The sequence below is a fragment of the Macaca nemestrina genome, chromosome 13 (assembly GCF_043159975.1).
Source record: "Macaca nemestrina isolate mMacNem1 chromosome 13, mMacNem.hap1, whole genome shotgun sequence".
Classification (NCBI taxonomy): Eukaryota; Metazoa; Chordata; class Mammalia; order Primates; family Cercopithecidae; genus Macaca; species Macaca nemestrina.
Genome location: NC_092137.1, coordinates 46,988,921 through 47,012,028, shown reverse-complemented (window position 1 = coordinate 47,012,028; position 23,108 = coordinate 46,988,921). Strand labels below are relative to the sequence as shown.

General features: G+C 48.6%; 1 protein-coding gene across 1 annotated transcript in view; it reads right to left on the bottom strand.

The window, feature by feature from the left end:
- Positions 1–1,897: 1,897 nt before the first annotated feature.
- LOC139355398 (uncharacterized) overlaps positions 1,898–23,108 on the bottom strand; it is a 36,695-nt gene continuing 15,484 nt past the window's right edge. Inside the window, exons 2-3 of the mRNA XM_071076658.1 lie at positions 7,112–7,178; positions 1,898–2,825 (exon numbers count right to left, since the gene is read on the bottom strand). Coding sequence (XP_070932759.1) covers positions 2,713–2,825; positions 7,112–7,178 — 180 coding nt within the window. The 3' untranslated portion in view covers positions 1,898–2,712. The remainder of the gene's footprint in view (positions 2,826–7,111; positions 7,179–23,108) is intronic.

Genomic DNA, 23,108 nt, shown 5'->3' with positions numbered 1-23,108 from the left:
AGACCCGGATATCTCTTCTCTGATGGAGCTTCAGCAGTTCAAAGGTGCTGCCTGCCCCCGTCTACCACCAGTCTGCCCCAACAGCCTCCCTGCCCCCAAGCTAGAGTAAGCTGTTTCGTTTGAAAAGTCTGCCTCTGGACTGGCTCTTTTTAGTCTAAAACAACACGACCATATCTGAAATAAATAAATAAATAAATAAAATAAAAGCTTGGGGAAAACAAATCAGCTGCAGTCCTACCAACCCTTGTCCTTGTTCCCTTTTTCTCCCAATCTTGGTCCAGGTGCTGGCCTGCCTTCACCATGCTGTTCTATGTCCTATTTGTGTCAGGAGCCTGGGTCACCCATCTGAAGATACGTTACCTCGGCTCCACATCCCTCCCAGGTGTGCGAACACCCCTGTCTCTCCACGTTCGTCACCCTGCTCTGGACCTGGGAGGCTGGCCTGTCTTGAATGTACCCACTCACACCCCTGCCCTCTGGCCTTGGTGGGGTTTGGCCAGAGGGGAGCCCCAGCCAGAGACAATAAGGAGGAAGGAAGGAGGTTTGGGGATTCACTGTATCTGCTCGCTAGGGCTGCCATAACAGCATACCACAGGCTCAGGGGCTTAAACAACAGAAATGGATTCCTTTCGGTTCTGCCTTCTCCCTGTGTCCTCACACAGTCTCTCCTCTGTGTGTGTGTGTGTGACCCCGGTGTCTCTTAATATGTCTGGATTACCTCTTCTTCCAATGACACCAGTCAGATTGGATGAGGGCCTCAAATTTTAACTTAATCATTTCTGTCTAAGCTCATTTTCAAACATGGTCACATTGTAAATTACTGGGGGCTACGGCTTCCACATATGGATTTTGGGGGAACAATTCAGCATAACATCACCTCCCTCCTTCCTCTTTGTGCGGTCACTGAGGGCCGGCTGTGTCCCATGACAGAAGGTCACAGCTTTGTCAGGCAGCACCCCAGCTCCCTTAACCCCACTGCTTTCTCTCTTTCCCCACCTGCCCCCAGCCAGGTGGAATTAACGGTGCTGAGCTTTACCACCTCTGAGGACTGCATGACCGACCGCATCTGGTTTCCCCCAAGCCCGCCCACACCATTGTAAAATGGTCCCTCTGTAACCCTGCTCACTCATCCACTCTGAGTGGTGCTGTCTCCTGCTGGCCCTGCCTGACACCTGGGTATGTTAGCCCTCCAGGCTGCTCTGAGGATTTCCATGAGGTGGGGCTGGGGGCCACTCCCAGTTCAGCTCTCCCTCACTAGGAGATTCTGCCCTGGTCGCTTACTAAAGGCATGAGGATCAAGAGGGGCACGACCTTATGTGATAATAGAGCAAATGACTAAAACACAACGTCCCGCACCTCCAAGACTCTGGCGTGAGGAATCCTCTGTGCACAGACACCCGCTCAATGCCTGGATGTCCTACTGGGCAGCTCCTGTCTCCTCCAGCAGCCAGCCCCAACTCTCTCAAATTCCTGCTATTTCTTTTAATTTAATAGCCATCCCCCCACCGTCCCCTTCACATTTTGTGTTTCCTTTTATCCCGTCAGGGCCATTCCCTGGGGGCTTCACATTTCACACCAAAGAGGCCTCCTGGTACTGGGCCAAACAGATGCTCTCTATGGCAGACTCCACACCATCTTGTAAACCAACGATTCTCCTCCTTCCACATTACGGCCTCTTTTTACCTCATATTCTACCATGACCCTCTTTCCATGTGTTGTGTAGTCTATGACATTTGGAAGAGGTAGCCTGCCTTTGTTTATCTGATCAGGCACCCTGTTGTTGGATATCTATGGCATTTATACTTTGTTAAACACATTTTTAGATCCGATTCCTCCTTTCTTCATTTCCCAGTTCTCAGGCATCGTGTATGGTTAAAATTAGGAGATGCTCAAAGTATGATTTCACAAATCACATGGTTTATTGCCCTACAAAGATGATATTTGTCCTAGGTTCACAATGCTTAAGGAGGGGGAGAGCAACATGAACAAATCTCACAGGGAATGCTCTGGGTAGACGGGGTGTATTAGTCACAGAGTGACTGAGTTCCAAAGTTACTAAAGTCTACTTGCTCAATTAGGATGCAAGCAGGCCTTGGTGGAGAGCGAAGGCTCATTAAAGTGTGGCGTGTCTCTTTTATAAGAGCAGCTCTTGGGAGAGAAGCCGTCCAACACAACGGAGATTCACAAAGACACATACGGTCTGTCAATGCTAGAGGGCGGCACCAGTGTTGGCAGGCGAGGCTTCCAAGTTCAAAGGCTAGCAGGGTGGGGCCCTGTTGAAGAGAGGCTGACAGAGTGTAGCTTGCCACAGCCCAAGCTCTCAAAGTGTCTGTCAAACCCTTAGGTTTTCACATAGTTTGAAGTTCAGTGGTTGAGGTTGGTAGCTCATGCATACAATCTGATAAGGTGTGATGTCACATTCTTGATGGGGGAAGGATTACACTCCAAGTTCTTGTCATAGAAAAACATGTTACTCACGTAGCAAGCTATGTTTGCATTTGGAATCATTTCCAAGCTCCATAATGTCAAGAATGCTGCAGTGGTCTGTGTATGTGGTTTCAGTCACCTTCCACATAGAAAGCTTTGACTTCCCCTGAGTTAATTTGAGCTGATGGTTATAGGTGGTTCTTGCTCAGGACCGTCGTTCAGAGGGACTCATGGAGACCAGAGATGCTCTCTTAAGACCTTGGAGCTCATCCGAAAGGGAACACCTCATGGGCCTGCTGAATGTGAAGTCCATGCTGAAGGAACCACGACAGGAGGAGCTGCGTCCCCAAACATTCTGATAGCTGCTCCTTGCTTTCCAGGCATTTCTGGGTAACATCCTACAACGTATGCAACAAGAAAATGAGCAATGAGAAGCCTTGTTGTGTTGAGCCTGACAAAGACCGAATTCCCCAAAGTCTGGCACAAACACCAATCACGTGGCATCCTCTCAAAAAAAAGTGTTGAGTGGTCAAGGAAGTTTGGAAAACACTTTACCCACCATTAACGCATTTAGTAAAGTCTCAGAATCATGCATAAACTTTTTTTTTTGAGACAGAGTCTCACTCTGTCACCCAGGCTGGAGTACAATGGTGTGATCTCGGCTCACTGCAACCTCTGCCTCCTGTTCAACCAATTCTCCCACCTCAGGCTCCTGAGTAGCTGGGATTACAGGCATGTGCTACCACACTCAGCTAATTTTTGTTTTTGTTTTTGTTTTTGAGACAGAGTCTTGTTCTGTTGCCCAGGCTGGAGTGCAGTGGTGCAGTCTCGGCTCACTGCAACATCTTCCTCTTGGGTTCAAGCGATTCTCCTGCCTCAGCCTTCTGAGTAGCTGGGATTACAGGTGTGCACTACTATGCCCAGCTAATTTTTGTATTTTTAGTAGAGACGGGGTTTCACTACGTTTTCCAGGCTGGTCTTGAACTCCTGACCTCATGTGATTCGCCTGCCTCAGCCTCCCAAAGTGCTGGGATGATAGGCGTGAGCCACTGAGCCCGGCCAATTTTTGTATTTTTAATAGAGATGGGGTTTTGCCATGTTGGCGAAGCTGGTCTCGAACTCCTGGCCTCAAGTGATCTGCCTGTTTTGGCCTCCCAAAGTTAAATATATTCATTTTAAAAATCCAATATTTCCCAAACTTATTAGACTTTTTAATGTATATAAAACACCAATTAACACCTCACAAAGCTCAAGATTCATGGAATAGACTTTAGCAAACATTGCCTTAAGACCCTAGAAGGCTCTTCTGAATAAAAAGAGAAAAACACGATTATCAAAGATGGTCCTTGCTTTATAATAATCCTTTGAAAATTGTTGATACAGATATGAGAGTTAACTAGAGTGTTGGATTAATGAGGCCACCCTCATCCTTCAGTTGGGCTAATCAGTGGTAGCCCTGCAGTATAGAGTAACACAGGAGAAAATACTAATTAGGTCAAGGAAGGCTTAAAGTCTTGAGCAACAGGTTTCATTTTTACTGCTACACAAATAAAGACGACATTGGGAATATTTGGGACCTACTGTGACTCTTTTGAGAGAAAGTCAACAAGAAAGACTCGTAGTCTTCTCCAGACTTTTCCTTACCACCGTTTTTGAAGGCTGGCTCCTGAACTGGGGACAGGACAGGGGCTATGTTCTTAGATTCCCATCTAATAGGTCACCTGGCACTGTCATGCTTAGGCAGTGCAGAGGCAGCCTGGAGTGCAGGCTCACCTTTCCAATTCTATTTATTTTTTTGTTTGTTTATTTATTTATTTATTTATTTTTGAGACAGAGTCTGGCTCTGTTGCCCAGGCTGGAGTGCAGTGGCAAGATCTCAGTTCACTGCAACCTCCACCTCTTGGGTTCAACCGATTCTCCTGCCTCAGCCTCCCAAGTAGCAGCTGGGACTACAGGCACCCACCATCATACCCAACTAATTTTTTGTATTTTCAGTAGAGATGTAGTTTCACCATGTTGGCCAGGCTGATCTCGAACTCCTGACCTCAAGTGATATACGCGCCTCGGCCTCCCAAAGTGCTGGGATTACAGGGTGAACCACCGCGTCTGGCTCCAATTTTCTTTTATTCTTTTTTTTTTGAGGGGGGTGGTGGGGGGACGGAGTCTCGCTCTGTCGCCCAGGCTGGAGTGCAGTGGCGCGATCTCGGCTCGCTGCAAGCTCTGCCTCCTGGGTTCACGCCATTCTCCTGCCTCAGCCTCCCGTGTAGCTGGGACTACCGGCACCCGCCACCATGCCCGGCTAATTTTTTGTATTTTTAGTAGAGACGGGTTTCACTGTGTTAGCCAGGGTGGTCTCAATCTCCTGACCTCGTGATCCGCCCGCCTCAGCCTCCCAAAGTGCTGGGATTACAGGCGTGAGCCACTGCGCCTGGCCTGGTTCCAATTTTCTTCAGAATGAAGGTGTGTGAAGCAGATTGTCCCAACTCTGTGCTATTTTAGTGCCTGCATTGCTTGAGATGGTTTTCCCAGGTGTGAAACAGGACACAGCAGGGTCACAAGCGCTGCAACCTACCTCCTTCCCTACCCTCCTACTCCCACCCTCATCCCTAGTTCCAGCCTTTCCCCGAGGTCAGGACCCTGTGGAGAGAGGCTGGTGAGGGTATTCAAGCTGTAGCTCCTGGAGGCAGAGGCTCAGGAACCACTAACTTCCCATCAACCCTGGAGCTGCAGCCGGGAGGTATTGACTGCTGCTAACAAGGGACTCACCTTAGAGAGACGGAGAGAAAAGGGAGGGGAGTAGGTGAGATACGAGGTCTGAAACAAAAAGGTCAAGAACTGGGGGTGTGTGGCTGGCCCGGGCACCCTGTTCATGCATTTCCAGGAGAGACCGACCTGAGGCGAGCACAGAACTTTCCCCAGATTCCCACTGCAGCAATCCCTCAGTCACGGGTGGAAAGGCTGCCTGGCCGTGGGTGCTCAAGGATAGGCTTTTGAGTCACCTAGTAGGACTCCTCGCCCATGGGGCTGACCCTGTGCACACGGGCTTCCTTGTGAAGATGCTCGTTTAGCTGCAGGGAGTCGCACGGATGTGCAGGTGTCTCCCGTTCACAGCTGCAGAGTGAGAGGCAGGGGACAGCAGCAGCCCCAAGGAGGAGGGTTGCAAAGAAATCAGAGGAGGAGAGAAGGTGCTCACAGCCAACAGGGTCTACACAGAGAGATAATGCGGCTTTTGGAGAGGGGCAGGGAGAGGGCACAATACTCTCAAGCCCGGTGGCATTATTCGAAGGACCTCATAAGAATAACAATAAAAACAATAATAAGAACCATGACAATGATAATGAGAACAATAACAAAATAATCATAATAGCTTCTGCCTCATTCATTTATTCAAGTAATATTTGTGGAATCCCTACTGGGTGCCAGGCACATGCTGGGCACCCAGCATACAGGGAGGCAAGGTCCCTACCCTCCTGGCACTTACAGTCCAATGTGGAATCCAGTGAGCTTGCAAGGATTATACATAATCATGCACCATAATGGTGGTGACATTTATGAGACAGCCTCCCTGAAAGGACTGTGCTCTTCACCCGCGCTGCCTCGCTGAATCCCCACAACGAATCTCTGTGGCTAGTGCTTTTACAATTCTGTTTTGTAGTGGAAGAAGTGGAGGCTCAGGGACATGAAACCCCTTTCCTTCAGACATAAAGCCAGTATGTGACAGTGTGGACAGATATGGCCCGGAGTTACCAGCCCCCTTTCGGCAGCTCTTGGAGGGGAGGCTAAGTTCTCACACAGAGGTGAGGAGAGCAGAACATGCCTGTGGAGGTCGGCAGGTCATGGGACAGGTAGTGCCAGGCATCAAGCGGCCACACACAGAAGCCAGGCCCAGGCTCTAGGAATCTGGGGGTGAGGCTAAGACCATGGGGATGAATTGTGTCCAGGATGCTTTCGGCCTCCTTCTCTCACCTCCCCTTGGTGCTCAGGACCTGTTCTCTGCACCTCCACCCAAACTCCAGTAGATCCCCCCTGAACTGTGGACTGACACGAGGGTTTTCCTGCCAGGGGGATTTGCATTCCACAGGAGATGCCTGAAGACCTTGTACACTGGTAAGCCAGAGAATGTTGGGTGTGACTGAAGTCTGGAAGTTGGAACCTGCTGGGCATTTGGGGTGGGGGGAGGGCAACCTGGTGGGGCAGGGTCCATGTGCATTGGGGAGAGAGAGAGGAAGATTGAAGGAAGATTGGGAATAACCTTAAGTGCCAGCATGAAGCCCTTGACTTTATCCTTTTGCCAGCGGAGCCATGGATGGCGTAGGCTGGATGTCCTGACAGCAGATCACTGGTACAATCCAGCTGGAGGCCTTGGGCCTCTAGGCCGGGCATGGCGTGGGAGAGTTGGGTTGGTGTTGGAGGGCTCTGGGCTGCCTGTAGGTGAATCCAAGGGCCTTCTCCTTGGAGGGGCCCACTCGCTCCCAAAGCCTGGCCCACTTCCCAAGCTGCCCCCTTGTCAGCTCTGTGTAGCCGCCAGGCTTCCCTGCAGGGATTTGCTTTTCGCAAATAACAGAAAAGGGAGAAAAAAATCTCAAGCTCCCGGGACAGCGAGAACTGGTTGTATCTGAAATTCAAGGGATTGACTAATAGCCCTCTAAGGATCAGGGTGACGTCAACACCTTGAATTACTCACCTGGTGTAAAATGGCCCCAGTCTCTCCAGCCCAGCAGCTGCTCATCATTGCTGCACAGTGGATTCATCTGAGGAACCAAAATACGTAGATAGATGATAGATAGATAGATAGATAGATAGATAGATAGATGCCTGGGCCCCATCTCCAGAGATCTCGATTGATTGGTCTGGGGTGCAGCTGGGATTGGGGTTTTAGCCTGTGCACAGGGCTGAGGACCATGGCCTCGCAGACTTCTGCAGCGTGGTAGTCGGAGATGCCACCGAGGTTGGTCACAGTTCTTTCAAATCAAGGTACTTCCTGGAGGCCTCAGGGGCTGATTCTTGCTATATGAAGTGATTGTATTATTATGGTTCCTGAAATGCCCTGAGGTCCTGGGAGGAGAGTTCTGGATTCTCACCAGAACATTCTGAGACCTGACCTGAAAGGGCCCTGTCCTCAGCCTCCTGCCCTCTCCTCTCCATCATGACTATTCTTTCCTGCCCTGACGTGGGATCCTTACTCCGTTTTGCCTCCCAAACCATTTATTTTGGACAATCATTAAAGATAAATGTTTAAAAAGTCATCTAAGAAAACATGTGTATCCCACTGGAAATTTCAAGGCAGTGAGTCATCACCCTCCTGGTCCCCCTCAAATTCCCATCTCTTATGTAAGGCTGAGTCATTTTTCTGTGAGGTCCGTGCATTACAGAAAAAAATTGGAAGGCTCTCAAGATGAGTGAGTGTGTGTGTGTGCGCGGGGGGGGGGGGGGGGGGGGGGCGGGGGGGGGGCAGGATTGATTCATGTTATTTGCAGCTTTAAGGGACTGGTGGTATCCCTGAGTTAATATCAGAGATTCCTCATCCCCTGCACTCATTCTTTTTCTCTCTACTTCAATTTCCATCCAGTGATGTTTTTGCTCCAGAGTGCAAATGCAAGCCTTTGTCATCCTGCTGTCCCAGCTCAGGACCACTGTCTGTCATGGGGCCTGAGGACAGGCAGGCCCATTGAGAGGGTGCTCCACTCCCCAGCGTGCACACCCTGAGCAGGCCCCAGAGCCTGAGAGGTGGATGAACTATGTCTTCGGGTCTAGCTTCCAGGTCTGGGTTCTGGTTATTTCTGATTTTCTCAGAAAAACACAGAGGCTATAGAGCAGGGTCCAGGAGAATAAAGAATTGCAGGTATTTCAAGGGAGCAAACTGAGGGAGCCCATTCTCTAGAGGAATGAGGTTGCTCTTTGGGAGTTTGACCATAAAATTGACACATAGAAATCAAAGCAGACAGAGGCCAAGCCATGCTAAAAAGAGACAGAATGGGACCCAGGCCAGTGGGACCCACATATCTAAAGGAAAAGATGCTGGTCAGAAGGGGTCAGGTCTGCAGCAGAGAAGTAGAAAAGAGCCAGTCCTAGGCACACGGCCACATCCACATCCCACACTGCCTGGGGACAGGGAGTCCAGTGTCCCCATTGGCAATGGCATGTCTCTGTTGGGGGGGTGCATGCCTCCCACTTTTGTAGCCTGAGATTTTCAATCATTTGCACTCAGTAAGGAAAGGTCCTGGTTCTGAGCCCAGAAGTCCAGGCCTGGTTCCTTAAGCACTGTGCCTACAGGAAAGGGAGGGACTGAATGTAGGGACGAGAGAGAGCAGCCAGCTGCTTGCCTCTTTTCTTGTGAATGAACAAATCCACTGTATTAGTCCGTTTTCATGCTGCTGATAAAGATGTACCTGATAATGGGTATTCACAAAGGAAATTCACAAAGGAAAGAGGTTTAATGGACTTAACAGTTCCACATGGCTGGGGAAGCCTCACAATCATGGTGGAAGGCGAGGAGGAGCAAGTCACATCTTATGTGGATGGCAGCAGGCAAAGAGAGCTTGTGCAGGGAAACTCCCATTTTTAAAACCACCAGATCTCGTGAGATTCATTCACTATCATGAGAACAGTGCAGGAAAGAACTGCCCCCATAATTCAATCACCTCCCACCGGGTTCCTCCCACGACACATGGGAATTGTGGAAGTTACAATTAAAGATGAGATTTGGGTAAGGACACAGCCAAACCGTATCATCCTTCTGGTTTGATACCGTGTGAGCTGATGTTGCATGAATTTCTCCCTCCGTCACCATGAGATCACCTCTCATGGATGAAACATAATCAGGAGAGAACCTGGAGGGGGTGAGGCCATCAGGTGAATACCATTCCATGGGATCCACTGGCCTCCCCAGAGGTGTCCTTGGCTTCGCCAGAGGCCTCACCCCTTTCTTCTAACTTCCTGAGCTGTGCTGTCCAATATGGGGGTGGCCACTGGCCCCATGTGGTTGTCAAGCACTTGAAATGTGGTCAGTCTAAATTGGCATGTGGTACACAGGTCAAATACATATAGAATTCTGAAGACTTGGTGTAAAAAAAAATGAAGAATATCTCATTAATAATTATCTATACTGATTGTACATTGAAATAATATTGTGAATATACTGGGTCAAATAAACAATATTATTAAAATTAATCTCACCTGTTTCTTTTTACCTTTGATCCTACCCAAAGGCCTGCCAGAATGAAAATAAAGAACAAAGACAACAAAAAAACAGCCGACAGTGACAGGATCTTGTGAGCCTGATCAGGTGGGTGAGTGGTCACTGCACTCAACATTGTACTGGGCGAATAGTGTCCCTCTAAAACTCATGTCCACCTGGAACCTCAGCATGCAACTTTATTTGGAAATAGGGTCTTTGCAGACGTAATTAGATAAGATTTTACTGGGTTTGGCTGATTATAAATCCAATATCTGTTCTCCAAGGCCACATAAAGACACAGAGACACACGCGGGAGGAAGAAGGCCATGTGGTAATGAAGGCAGAGGTGGGAATGATGCAGCTACAAGCCAGGGAAAGCCAGGGATTGCCAGCACCAACCCAAGCTGGGAGGAGGCATGGAGGGGTGCTTCCTGTAAACAAAAAAGTATCTGAGTCAGATATCAATCAATCAATGTAGAGGTTTATTTTGCCAAGGTTAAGGGCACACGCCCAGGAGACAGGTCTGTGCCTTTCTCCAAGGATGATTCTGAGGACCTCAGAAAAGGAGGTCCTCAGAGAAAAGCAGGCTCGAGGGGAAAGAGGTCACATAACTGAATCCATATGTTGCAAGAGAAAAGTAGGTAGGGGAATGGCCAATTATGTATTCCTTTCGAGTTCACTGTAAGATAAGGTGAACATTCAGTAGCTACTGTGGAGGTATTTTACTTTTTATCTGTCGCTATCTGCTCAGGAAAAAAAAAAAAAAAAAAAAAAAAAGAAGGCAGCCTCTTCTATGACTCAGCTTTCAGCTTAATATGTTTTTCTTTTGGCAGGGTGAATTAGAGTCCCAAGTTCGTTCCTTCCTTCCTTCCTTCCTTCCTTCCTTCCTTCCTTCCTTCCTTCCTTCCTTTCTTTCGTTCTTTCTTTCTTTCTTTCTTTCTTTCTTTCTTTCTTTCTTTCTTTCTTTCTTTCTTTCTTTCTTTCTTTCTTTCTTTCTTTCTTTCTTTCTCTCTCTTTCTTTCTTTCTTTCTCTTTCTTTCTTTCTTTCTCTTTTCTTTCTTTCTTTCTTTCTTTCTTTCTTTCTTTCTTTCTTTCTTTCTTTCTTTCTTTCTTTCTTTCATTCTTGCTTGCTTCCTTTTTTTTTTTTTTTCTTTTTCAGGGTCTCACTCTGTCACCCAGGCTAGAGTGCAGTGGTGCAATCTCAGCTCACTGCAGTCTCAACCTTCTGGGCTCAAGTGATCCTCCCACCTCAGACTCCTAAGTAACCGGGATCACAGGTGCATACCACCACACCCAGCTAAGTTTTGTATTTTTCATAGAGACAGGGTTTTGCTATGTTCCCCAGGCTGGTCTTGAACTCTTGAGCTCAAGCGATCCCCCTGCCTCGGCCTCCCAGAGTGTTGGGATTACATGCATGAGCCACCATGCCCGGCCTGGGCTCCCAAGTTTTTACTTTGCTTTCACATTCCCTGGAGTCTTCAGAGGGAGCATGGCTCTGTTGACACCATGATTTCTGACTTTTGGCCTCCAGAACTGTGGGACAATACATATCTGTTGTTTAAAGCCACCCAGTTTGTGATAATTACAGCAGCCCTAGGAAGCAATACATTTAGTATGGAAAAACAATGTGAAATTTCTCATTAGTAACTTTTTATATGAATTAAATGATTGATTTGATAATATTCATTTGGGTTAATATAAATATATTGGGTTAAATAAAATATAGTATTAAAACGAATCTCACTTTTTTTTTACTTCTTACGAAATTATGGTGACTAAAAAACACTAGGTTGCGTGGGTGACTCATTTATGGCTTGCCGTATATTTCTATTAGACAACGCTGTTCTAGAGTGTACCAAACAAGGGACTCTGAGGTCCCTGTGTGTGAGACCCTGTGCCTCTTCCTCTGGAGAAGAGATAGTGGAGAAGCTTTTAAAACAGAAGCCCCGGCAAGGCACAGTGGCTCACACCTGTAATCCTAGTACCCAGGCCAAGGTGGGTGGATCACTTGAAGTCAGGAGTTCAAGACCAGCCTGGCCAACATGGTGAAACCTCATCTCTACTATAAATACAAAAATTAGCTGGGCATGGTGGCAGGCGCCTGTAATCCAAGCTACTCGGGAGGCTGAGGCAGGAGAATCGCTTGAACCCAAAGGCAGAGGCTGCAGTGAGCTGAGATCACGCCACTGCACTCCAGCTTGGGTGACAGAGTGAGACTCTGTTTCAAAATAAATAAATAAATACATAAAAACATAAACAAACAAAACAGAAGCCACACAAAGGCAGGAAAGGTTTCTCCACAAAGTCCAGCAGCAGTGTCCCCAAACACGAGGAAATATCAACATTTCAGCCTGAGGTGAGACCTGCAGGAGAATGGAAGTCCCTGGATAGGCTGGGACGAGGAGTCAGGAAAAGTCTTCCATTATGAGTGGGATAAGCCATTATGAGCCGCATTATGTGCAGCTCCTGGCCAGGGTGGGCTCTGCCTTTGAGGACAATCACAGTGCCCCAAAAGGGAACCCTGTGCAGAGAAGGCTAGGGTAGGTGGAAGGCCAGACGGCCACAGGGAATGCTCCTGTCTCCTTTGAGGAGGGCTGGAGCTAGAGCCCCACACCTGCTACACTTTCAAAGTCAGCAACCCACAGCCAGGCCAAGGTTCTAGAATCCTGCCGGCATGCCTTTGCTGGCCGTAGGCTGTGTGGGAGTGGGGTCTTGGGGTTACCCAAAGAACTCATTGGCTGTGGAGTTGGGGGTGTGGGGATGGAAGGTGGAGAGAGGGAAGCCACCTGGCTTAGCCAGACCTGACTCATGTTTTCCTTGGCTAGAGCTGGGATGCCTTTCAAGGTTTCTGTCCCAAGATAGCATGACTGAGCTGGGCAGCGGCTGGATGCTGTATTTCACTGCTTGTCCAGGCTGAGAGGGGAACCAAAGATGGTCCCAGAATGTGCGTGGCATGAAGGTCTCCCTTGGCGCTCGAGATCCCGGCAGGAGCTATTAGATTGCCTTTGGAGGTGGGAGTTCAATGGGATAGGAGTTGGATGGGGATCTGACCCAGGACCCCCAAACAGCCCTCACTTTTATGAGGGCCCTGGGATGCAGAGAAGCAGGCCAGTCTGGTTCTTTTTCAGGGATCGGAGGAAGCCTGGAAGTGACCTTGAGACCACTCTCAGGAGGCCCTGTCAGAAGAGCCCCTCCCTCTCTGCATAGAGGTAGCACTGGTTTTACTGTTGTGGTTACTGTTATATGGCTTCCCTGAAAACACCCAGACAGGTTTAAGAGCACAGCTCACCCCAATTCCCCCATGCAAGTCATCTGTACCTAACCGAGCCACTCTGTGTTTGCTTTGAGGGATACCTGGTTGCTTTTTCTGAAATCCCTTCTCCAGGAAACTGGTCCCAGCTCAAATGCCAGCTCGTTCCAGGAAGACTAATACAGCAAGTTATTTTTTTCTATAGATATTTACTGAGTGCCGCAAAGCCACGTGCCAGACCTCATCTAGGGACCAGGGCGTAGCAGTGAACAGCGCTTCATGAAACTCCATCCCATTCTCCCTTTCTGGGTATAAATAAAGGAGTCCTCAGGGGGTGGGGTGGTACCTGCAAGGAGGCTGCTCAGGGAGCACGTGTTCTGACCAGTGAACAACTGGCTGGACCAAGGGGTCAGGCTCTGGTGGTGGCGTTGGACCCTGACTCAGCACTGTGTCAAAGCAACGGCGAGAGGTCCCTGCCTGCGTGTTCATCGGCGGCAGGGTCTGGATGCCTCAGCCTGCTCTCAGCAAGGAGCCCGCTTCCCTCCCTGGGCTCAGCTCCAGTTCTCAGACTTTTTCCGTCTGCTTCTTATCTCTGTCTCCAGTGTTTAGAAAATGTCATCTTGAGCAGTCAGGGCTGTGAACAGCCGTGGAAACAAGGAGAGGCTTGCAGCAAGGGAACAGGGGTCCTACCAGGGCCTGGCTTAGAGCACAAAGCTGGTCAGAGCTGGAGGGGCCCTTGGAGACCAGCCTCTCCTGCCAGACACCTGCCTGTTCCCTCCCCGACCCCCACCTCACCTTGGGGAATTGGAGATTTGCAGTTTTGAAAGGTGGGGGAGAGAATGAAACTTTTTCTCCATCCCCAAACTTCCTCCCACCAGCACTAACTCAAGGGATATCCACTCTGTTTTACTTGATCAGAACAAGAAGACCGATTGGATCTGCTTAGGAAGACAAACCTCCCACGCTGTCCAGTCCACTCCTGCTGGGGACAGAAGACCTGCGGGCAGCCCTGGCTCTGAGACTTGCCCTTTCTCGGGGCAGCACAGGTTTCAAAGACGGGGTGCCCTGGGGTGAGGGACAGAGACCCCCAACCTGCTTTCCCTAACATTCCAGGAGAACCCAAATCACTGGCTCTTCCAGTCTCTTGGCCACTTTCCAGTTCCATGAGGATTAAAAGGAAGAAGTGGACTTTAACTCCAGCGATGGGACTGTGGATAGACTGAGGGTGGGAGTGCCCTGAGACCCACGGAGTCCGCCAGCCGGTTAGTCATAGACAAACACCTCCCCCTTGACTTAGGTGTGTACCTAGTGGGGGCAGAGCCGAGAGATAGATGTTTTCTCCAAATCTTTCCAGCCTTATGACTCTTATAATTAGACCTGGAAAAACATCTTTTCCTTTCTTCATTTTTTTTTTTTTTAAGACCAGATTGTCTCAAACACAAAGTGATCATTTGGGCCTTTGAAAAGCAAAAGAAAGAGAGAGATGACCTTTTGGAAACAATGCTTTATTTCCACATTCTGCTCCCCTACCCGCTGCCTTCATGCCCTTCTCCTCCTCTCCCCCACGGCCCCCGAAAATGCCCTGCTGCTGTGGCTCTGACTCAAGAGGAGATGGAAGATGACACCCCTGGGTTTCAAAGGCGTTTCCAACAAGGGCTCAGTTTCTTGCAAAGCCTCTGAGAAAACCTTGGCCAATCTCCTGGCTCCCTGCTGCTAGCCTCGAAACTGAGGCTGCTCTGCCTGTCAGGAAGCCTATAAATCCCCAAGTCCGCAGGAAGCTGCACTCTGGAGCTCTCCCCATTGCCATTGCTCAGATACCTGGCTGCAGGCCCTGGGCCGACTTCAACCAGTCTAGAAGCTGGTGTAAATAAGCACATTTATCTCAGACAGACCTCATTTTCTGACGAAGTGGATCCCCTCGGGGACACTAGCAATCAAAAAGTCAGTTGTTCCCTATGGGACCACAGCTCTTCCCCACTTGACAGCTGATATTTAATTGATGGCTGCTGTCCTCCATAAGAATATCACATGCTGTTCTTAGAGTTCCAGCAAAATGATAACTCCTTTGTCCCCAAGGCAGGGGAGCAGTGGCTCTCCTCATATCTATCTAACCTGGGGTAAATATATATTAGGGTAACTGCCTATGTATCATTGATCAAAAATTCCAATATGCTGCTGCCCTTCTTGAAACTAGAACCAAGCACAGTTTGCAGACAGGAGTTCCTGGGAGTTGAGCAATCTGGGAGAGTTGTATTACTCAGAAATGTTTCAAGTCTGGGAGAAAAAAACAGGAATCTTAGTCTTAGAGAGAAAGATCTGGAAAAACATCAGCCTGGAAGCCTCAAAGATGTGAGACGTCAGCATTAGAAGGACAGAAGTCAGCAGTCAGGGTGGAATTCAGAGCCTCACCAAGGCCATCATGCAGCAAGATGTGGGGCAGACAGAGCTAGGTAGCTCCTCGGACGCTGAGCAGAGTGGCAGGCAGAAGGGAGCAGGAACATCCTAGGAAGGCCCAGGCTGCTCTGGGGAGCTCTGACAGAGAGGGGCTGTCCGACAGCCTGGCTGCCCAGATGCCTATGTTTCAGCCTAGTCCCACTCCTCAGTGGCTATCTGACCTCAGGCGAGTCCCTTGGTCTCTGTGCTTACTTCCTTACCTGTGGCAGGAGATGGAGATGCTCAAGTAAATGACAGAAACACGAAGGTCATGAACAATACACAAGGCAGGAGCCAACCGAGAAGGGCCGGGACCACCAGCCAAGTCTCACCAGCTGAGTTCCATCTCAGGCCCTGGAGGCAGCAGAATTTACAACCACAAAGCAGCATAAATGTGGCCAGCCAGAGGCCTTCTGCCCCTGGGGTGGGTCTCAGGAGCTCTTGCTGTACTGATGTTGCCCTAAGAGATCCTGGCTGGGCCTCTCCCCCTCACCCCACTCCTTCCTGCTCGTGTGTTTGGGATTAACATTCATCCCTTGAACCTTTTCATTTTTCTACTGAGATGGAAACTTGGCCAGTGACCAGGCCTGGTTGTGCTCGCAGTACGGCTGGGCTCAAGCCAAACTCACAGTAATTGTAATCATATGCAAGGTGCCAGCTCACTGGGCGCCAGGGCTGGGGGAGGCGCAGGGTTGCCAGGCAGTGAGAAGGTGAGGGAAGGGCGCTGGGCTGGGCGCCAGGCCCTGAGCCAGTGTGCAGACGGTATGGCCTTGGACTCCTGCCCTCACCTCTGTGAGCCTTGATTTCCTTGTTAATAAAATAAAGGGATTGGCTTATAGGAACTCTAAGGCCCCTGTCCATGCTGTGGGAATTCAGGATATTGTGGGATTTGGACCAGATCTCATGTACTGCCTTTAATCCCTACAACTCCGGCCTGGCCTTTCCTATCCACATAGAGGGACTGTGACCAGAGTGTCACGTAGGAGGGTTCCAGGTTCCCACCCCTGCCCTCCCTCATCAACCTACCTGCTTTCTCACAGGACACAGAGCAAGGAGGGGCACTCCGAGTCACAGGAACTACAAGTGTCACTGTCCCAGGAAGGCAAGCACGGGAGTAGCAGAAGGACTAGGATACCAAGGTGAGATGGGGATGCTTTGAGAAGAGTCTGGAAGGGAGAGGCCGAAGATTATCCAAGACAGCCTTCACCAGCTACCCTGGGGTTCAAGGGCAAACCTAATTCCCATTCCCCATGAGCCCAGGGCTGGGGCTGCCCTTCTGCTTGAGTCCACCCACTCTCCAGGGGACCACTGCTCTGCATTGCTGGGGCAGCCCAAAGAATTCTTCACTCCGTGGGTTTCTATGTCTTCTGTTCACACTGCAATCTCAAAAGCCTGAGAATAAAGAACAGGCAAAGGGCTGTGAATGGTTGTTACCTGGCTAATTACTGTTGCCCAAGAGCAAGGGTAACCTTGTAAAGCACCGTCTGAGGAGAGGTTATGAGAAGTTTCTCCAACTTTCCAGAACCCTTGGAGTTTCTCTCTCCTCTCTCCCTTTCTACTTCAAATAAGTCTGCTCGCCTCTTCCTTTGTCCATCTCCATCATGTCCTCCCCTGCTGCTTTTCTCTTTCCTCTTATGCCTGCTTCTCCCTATCTATTAAGAGAAGCAGAGTAGAATGATCTAGCAGAAAGAGAATGGCTTGGGAGTCAGGCAACCTTGACCTCTTTAGCCTCAGGCTTCTAATCTATGAAACTGGGAAAATGACAGTCTAACATCAGCACTGCCGAGAAGACTGAACAGGATGTTTCCCCCACATCATTTTACGTAGCTTCTTTATCTGTGCCAGTGTGTCAGTCAGAGTTTGGTTATAATACTGGAAGCTGCTCTAGATATTCCAAATACACAGAGTTTTCATACAAGGGATTTAGAGGCATTCATAATGGACGGAAGGGCTGAATTAGGGAAGATCAGGGAAGCCACTGTCAGACCTCACAGAATCAGGAAGTGCCAGATTGCAGAGAAGGCATGGAGATCATCTCAATTGCCTGTAGCACCAAAGCAGAAAGCAGACAGCGTGCAGGAGCTTGTCTGAAAGCTGCCGTCTACCACGCATCTGCCCAGGCCAATTCAGAGAAGGACTTTCTCTCGCCTTCAGCTTCTGACGCTTGTGCAAGTGCATCTTACTGCCAGAATCTAACTTAGAACCATGCTGGAAAGGAATGCTGGGGAATAGAGATCCCTGGATTTCCCTACTCCGGGAGACAGAGGACAGGCAGAGGGGAAGTAGAGGCCTGCCGAGCCTGGCAGCATCCCCCGTCATCAGGGCATAGTCTCCTGGTCCACTCAACCCAATGGCCCTTCCCACTTCCTCGGCTGCATTTGGCAGGAACAAAGGGTTCATATGCCATTGTGTTCTGGGAAGACGGGTAAGGGCATAGGAACAGAGAAGAAATAGAAGAGTTATTTTACAACTTGTGGAGATGTGAAAAAAGGCAGTTAAAAATAGTTGTCTTTCCAGAGGGCACACCATGAAGTCCTAGACATATGGGATGTCAGGAGCAAGCAGCTGGCTGCAGAAGTACCCCGGGCAGGTCCTCTTCTGTGCCCGCTCTCTCTATATCTGCAAAATGAAGGAGCTAAACTCTAAGGTCCCTTTCGTGGCTAAGCTCCCGTGACTCTGACCAGTGAGACAGAAAGATGATGTGCTTGGCATCCAGATGTGATGTTTCAGGTCCCCTCTCCCTCTCCCCTGGGTTCTTCTCTCAGCCTATACAAATACTCAGGTTTTCGCATCCTTTCAAGACAAACAACCAAACACAGCAACGCCTCCTGATGAGAGAGGGGATCTTATAATCCTCTCCTCAACTGCTGCTCCATCCTGCTCCTTCTTTTTACTTCCAAACCTCTTGAAAGAGTTGTGCATGCGCACATTCAAGAGGAGACTGGTGTTCGAGCCCTCTTGGCTTGCAGGTCTCAGGCCTTGGAAGGGAAGAGCTGAAGAATTCGTCCACTGGCAGGTGAATAAAGTCAGTGCTGATGTCACCTGTATGGCTACTCAGCCTTCTGGAAGAAATTGCCTGACCGTGGGGTCCTGCGACCCAAGAGGCTGGATTTTGAGCAACGTATTCGTTTTCTAGGGCTCGTGTCACAAATTACCACAAACTTGTTGGCTTCAAGCAACAAAAGTTAACAACAAAGAAAACAAACAACCTAATTCAAAAATGGACAAAGGAACTTGAATAGACATTTCTTCAAGGAAGATACACAAATGGCCAATAAGCGCATGAAAATAGGCTCAGTATCATCAGTCATCAGAGAAATGAAAATCAGAAGCACAATGAGATACCACCTTCCACCTCCTAAGATGGCCATAAAAACAAAAACAATGCAAAACAAAAAATTGAGAAATAACAGGTGTCGGCAAGAATGTGCAGAAACTGGATCCCTTGCACATTGCTGGTGGGAATGTAAAATGGTGCTGCTGCTTGGAAAATGGTTGGGCGGTTCTTCAAAATGTTAAACATACAATTACCATAAGATCCGGCAATTCCATTCCTAGGTATATAAGCAAAAGAACTGAGAGTTGGGACTCAAACAGATATCTGTAAACCAATGTTTATAGCAGCATTATTCACAGCAGCCAAAAGGTAGAAACAATCCAAGTGCTCATCACCAGATGAATGGATAACCCAAATGTGGTATATATATACAGTGGAATACTATTGACCAATTTAAAGGGATGGAATTTTGATATATGCCATGACATGGATGGATCTCGAAAACATTATGCTTAGTGAAATGAACCAGACACAGAAGAACAAGTATTGTATGATTCCACTTACATGAGGTAGCTAGAGTAGTCAAATTCATAGAGACACAGAACAGAATAAAGTTTGCCAGGAGACAGGGAGAAGACAGAAGGGAGAGTGTTGTTTAATGGCTAAAATTTATGTTGGTCATGATTAAAAAAAAAATAATAATGGTGGCCGGGAGCAGTGGCTCACATCTGTAATCCCAGCAATTTGGGAGGCTGAGGCAGGTAAATCACTTGAGGCCAGGAGTTCGAGACCATCTTGGCCAACATAGCAAAATCCTGTCTCTACCAAAAATACAAAAATTAGCCTGGCATGGCGGCACATGCCTGTAATCCCAGCTACTCAGGAAGCTGAGACATGACAATCTTGAACCCGGGAGGTAGAGGTTGCAGTGAGCCGAGATGGTGCCACTGCACTCCAGCCTGAGCGACAGAGCAAGACTCTGTCTCAAAATAATAATAATAATGTAATAAAAATAAAAAGAATAAAGAAAAAGATAATGGTGATAACATAGCCTTGTTCATGTAATTAATGTTACCGAATTTTGCACTTACAAATGGTAAATATGATATAATGTTGTGTATTTTTCACTACAAAAAATGTTAAAGCAAAACAAAACAAACATAAATGTATCCTGTCACAGTTCTGGAAGCCAGAAGTCTGAAATGGCAGGATTGGCCGGGCAGTGCTCCTCTGAAGGCTGTGGGGGAGAATCCTTCCTCGCCTCTTCCGGTCTCCCGTGGTTCCAGGCATTCTTCAGCTTGCGGCTGCATCATTCCAACCTCTGCCTCCGATGACATGGCCTTCTTCTGTGTCTGTCTTCTCTGTGTGTCTCTCATAAGGACACTTGCTGTTAGAATTAGGGTCCACCCTAATAATCCAGGATGATGCCATTTCAAGATTCTTAATTATATCTGCAAAGACCTTTTCCCCCAAAAAGGCCACATTCACAGGTTTTGAGGATTCGTATGTGGACATATCTTTTGGGAGGATCATTATTCAACCTACTGCAGTTCCCCCTCCACACACACACCTCTCCGGGTGACTGGATGGGATGTGAGCCTCTAAGCTCAGGGCAGCTCATCCATAGCATGGCCAGCCTCCTGTGATGTGGTGTAGACTGAGTGCAGGAGCTGGGTTGATCAAGCTCATTCTTTCTGGAACGGGAGGTGGGAAACATGGAGAGCCTGAGCAAGTTGGAAGCAGGGCCAGAAGGTGAAATGTGCTTTCCATGTGTGTCCAGTGCAAGCAGAAATTGCGAGGGAGCCGGTGCTGGACGTAAATAGAGGAAACCAATGAGCAGAGAGGAGAGTGAGGAGACACACAGTGAGGAAAGAGATGCCACAAGGGAGATCTTGAAGCCCACCGGAGAGACAGGCTGCTCCCAGGGATGGCTTTGGTTGCTGGCAGCCCTTCAGGTACATGGGAGGGCCACGTGTACCTTCAAAAGTTCCCTGAGACTTTTGATTCCACTTTTGAGTGATTGACTTTTGAGACACTCGCAAAGTCTTTTCGTTGGGGCCACTAGATCCTGATCAGAACAAGGGCAGACAGACATGCCTTGTTCTATATAAAGGTGCCTCAGCCTGAGGTTACCGTGGAAGACCCTTTATGAAGGTGGCCTCAATAATTCCTCCTGTATAATGTGCCCCTTTCAATGTGACTTTGCTGCTCTTCCCATCTAGCAGTGAAGTTATTTGTCCTGCCCTTGAATACGAACTTGGCAAGGCGACTTATTTTGGCCGAGGGAATATTAGCAAATGTGATGCAAATAGAGGTTTGAAAGTACTTATTCATGGGGTTTGTCCTCTCCTTGGCTGTGGTTAGAATGTAGAGACCATGATGTGAATGAGCCTGAGCTAGCCTGTTGGAGAGACCACATGGAGAACTGAGGCCTTAAGCTGGTCAACTGCCAGAAATGTGAAGACATCTTTGACCAGGCAGCCCTAGTCAAACCACCAGATAACTACAGCTGCATGAATGACCCCAGGCAAGACCAGCAGGAGACCCACCAGCTGAGCCCAGCCAAATTGCCGACCTACAAAACTGCAAGCCAGTAAAATTGTTGCTTCAATCCACTACATTTTGGGATGGTTTGCTGTAGGGTGGTAGAGTGGTAGATGTGCTCTATAGTTCTCACCTAGCCAAGCCCCCAGCACCCCTAAGTGCAAAGCCAGGCTGTAGAGGCAGCTAGCAGGGGTGTGTGGCAGAAGCTATAGTCTGCCGTGAGTCGTCTCTCGTTTGTCTTTTTAGTAATAACACAAGTCCACCCAGCTAGAGACTATATTTTCTAGACTTCCTTCAGCTAAGTGTGACCACATTTTTACCAGTGGAATAGAATGAAAGTGATATATGCAACTTCTGTGCTGCTTATTTATTTATTTATTTATTTAGACAGAGTCTCGCTCTGGCCTGTGTTGCTTCTTTAAAAGGAACTTGCTTGCCCTAGACTTCCTCTTCCTGCAGGCTGGAATGCAGAGCTGGTGCCAGCAAGGGTGGAGCTCTGTGACAACCTCTATGATAGGGCTACTCAAAGTCTGGTTCACGGAACTGGCGACTTGATACAGTCAATGAGAAGGTGAGTACAGAAATCAAGATGAAGTGTTTACAAACTTTCATAACAAATTGACAAACTAATATTAGGCCTATTGACTATAACAGTAGGAAAAAAAAATGGGATTTTAAAACCGTGTTTGGGCTGGGCGTGGTGGCTCACACCTGTAATCCCAGCACTTTAGGAGGCCAAGGCAGGTGGGTTGCTTGAGCTCGGGAGTTTGAGACTAACCTGGGCAACATGCTGAAACCCCGTTTCTACAAAAAAAACAAAAACAAAAAACGAAAACATTAACCGGGCATGGTGGTGTATGCCTGTAGTCCCAGCTACTCGAGAGGCTGAGGTGGGAGGATCACTTGAGCCCAGGAAGTTGAGGCTGCAATGAGCTGTGATGGTGCCACTACACTCCCTGGGTGACAGAGTGAGGCCCCGTCTCAAAAAATAAACAAATAAGTAAATAAATAAACTGTGTTGGGTTTTTTTTTTTTTAAGTTTTAAGTGTATTCCACAGAAGTACTATTACTTTATAGCAAATTGGGCAAAAAAAAATCTGGCTTTTCCTCTAGATAGACTGAAAAGCACTGCTCTAGGGGACGGTGAAGTAACAAGTCACCCTGGAACTTAGAAGTGACTTGAGCCTTGTCAGGATACCGTCTTTTGGTCTGTCATTTTCAGTACACCACCTTTCCGTATACCACCTTTTTCCACAAGGCAGGACGTCTAGCAGCATGAAGGTCTACAGTCTGTCCTTTCAGCCTTACACCCGAAAAGGAAAGCGGCCTTCTCTCCTTAGCTCTATTTAGAACAATTTCTGGGAAGTCTGTGGCTAGTCTGGCTCAGGTCAGATTGCCAACCTCACAACCCATCACTGGGACAGGAAGGAAGGATCATGAAAGATCAGGTCTCCCCAGGAGTTCAAGACCAGCCTGGGCAACATGGTGAGCACCTGCCTCCATTAAAAAAAAAAAAAAAAAAAAGACGGAGGCTCCCATTGGACCACACAGCTGAGGGTAGGAGCAGCTCCACAAGGGGGTGGTGACTGCTCCCAGGAGAAGGAAAGTGCAGGGCAGATGAGAGATAAGTGTCCACCACAGGGAGTTCCCTGCTTTCTCCCAACTTCTTTATCTTGTTCCCCAGCCTCCTAAAAAACCTTTCCACCAGGAACAGCCTTCCAGCTCCTAAACCAGGGGATGGGGAAAAGAGAGGGCAGCAGAGGCAACAGCACATGCAAAGGGCCAGAGGGGAGACGGGTCACACTACTTTTGTGAATGGAAAGCAGCTCAGGATGGCTGGTGTGTTCCAAATCCGGGAGCAGGAAGATGTGGGGCTAAAGACCAATTCTGAAGGGGGGTGGCAGGGAGTCCCCAACTGGCTATAACTTAAACAGAGGACCCTGCCTGCTATGTAGAGGACTGATGGGGGGCCAGGCTGGAAGCGAGAGACCAGTTAGGAG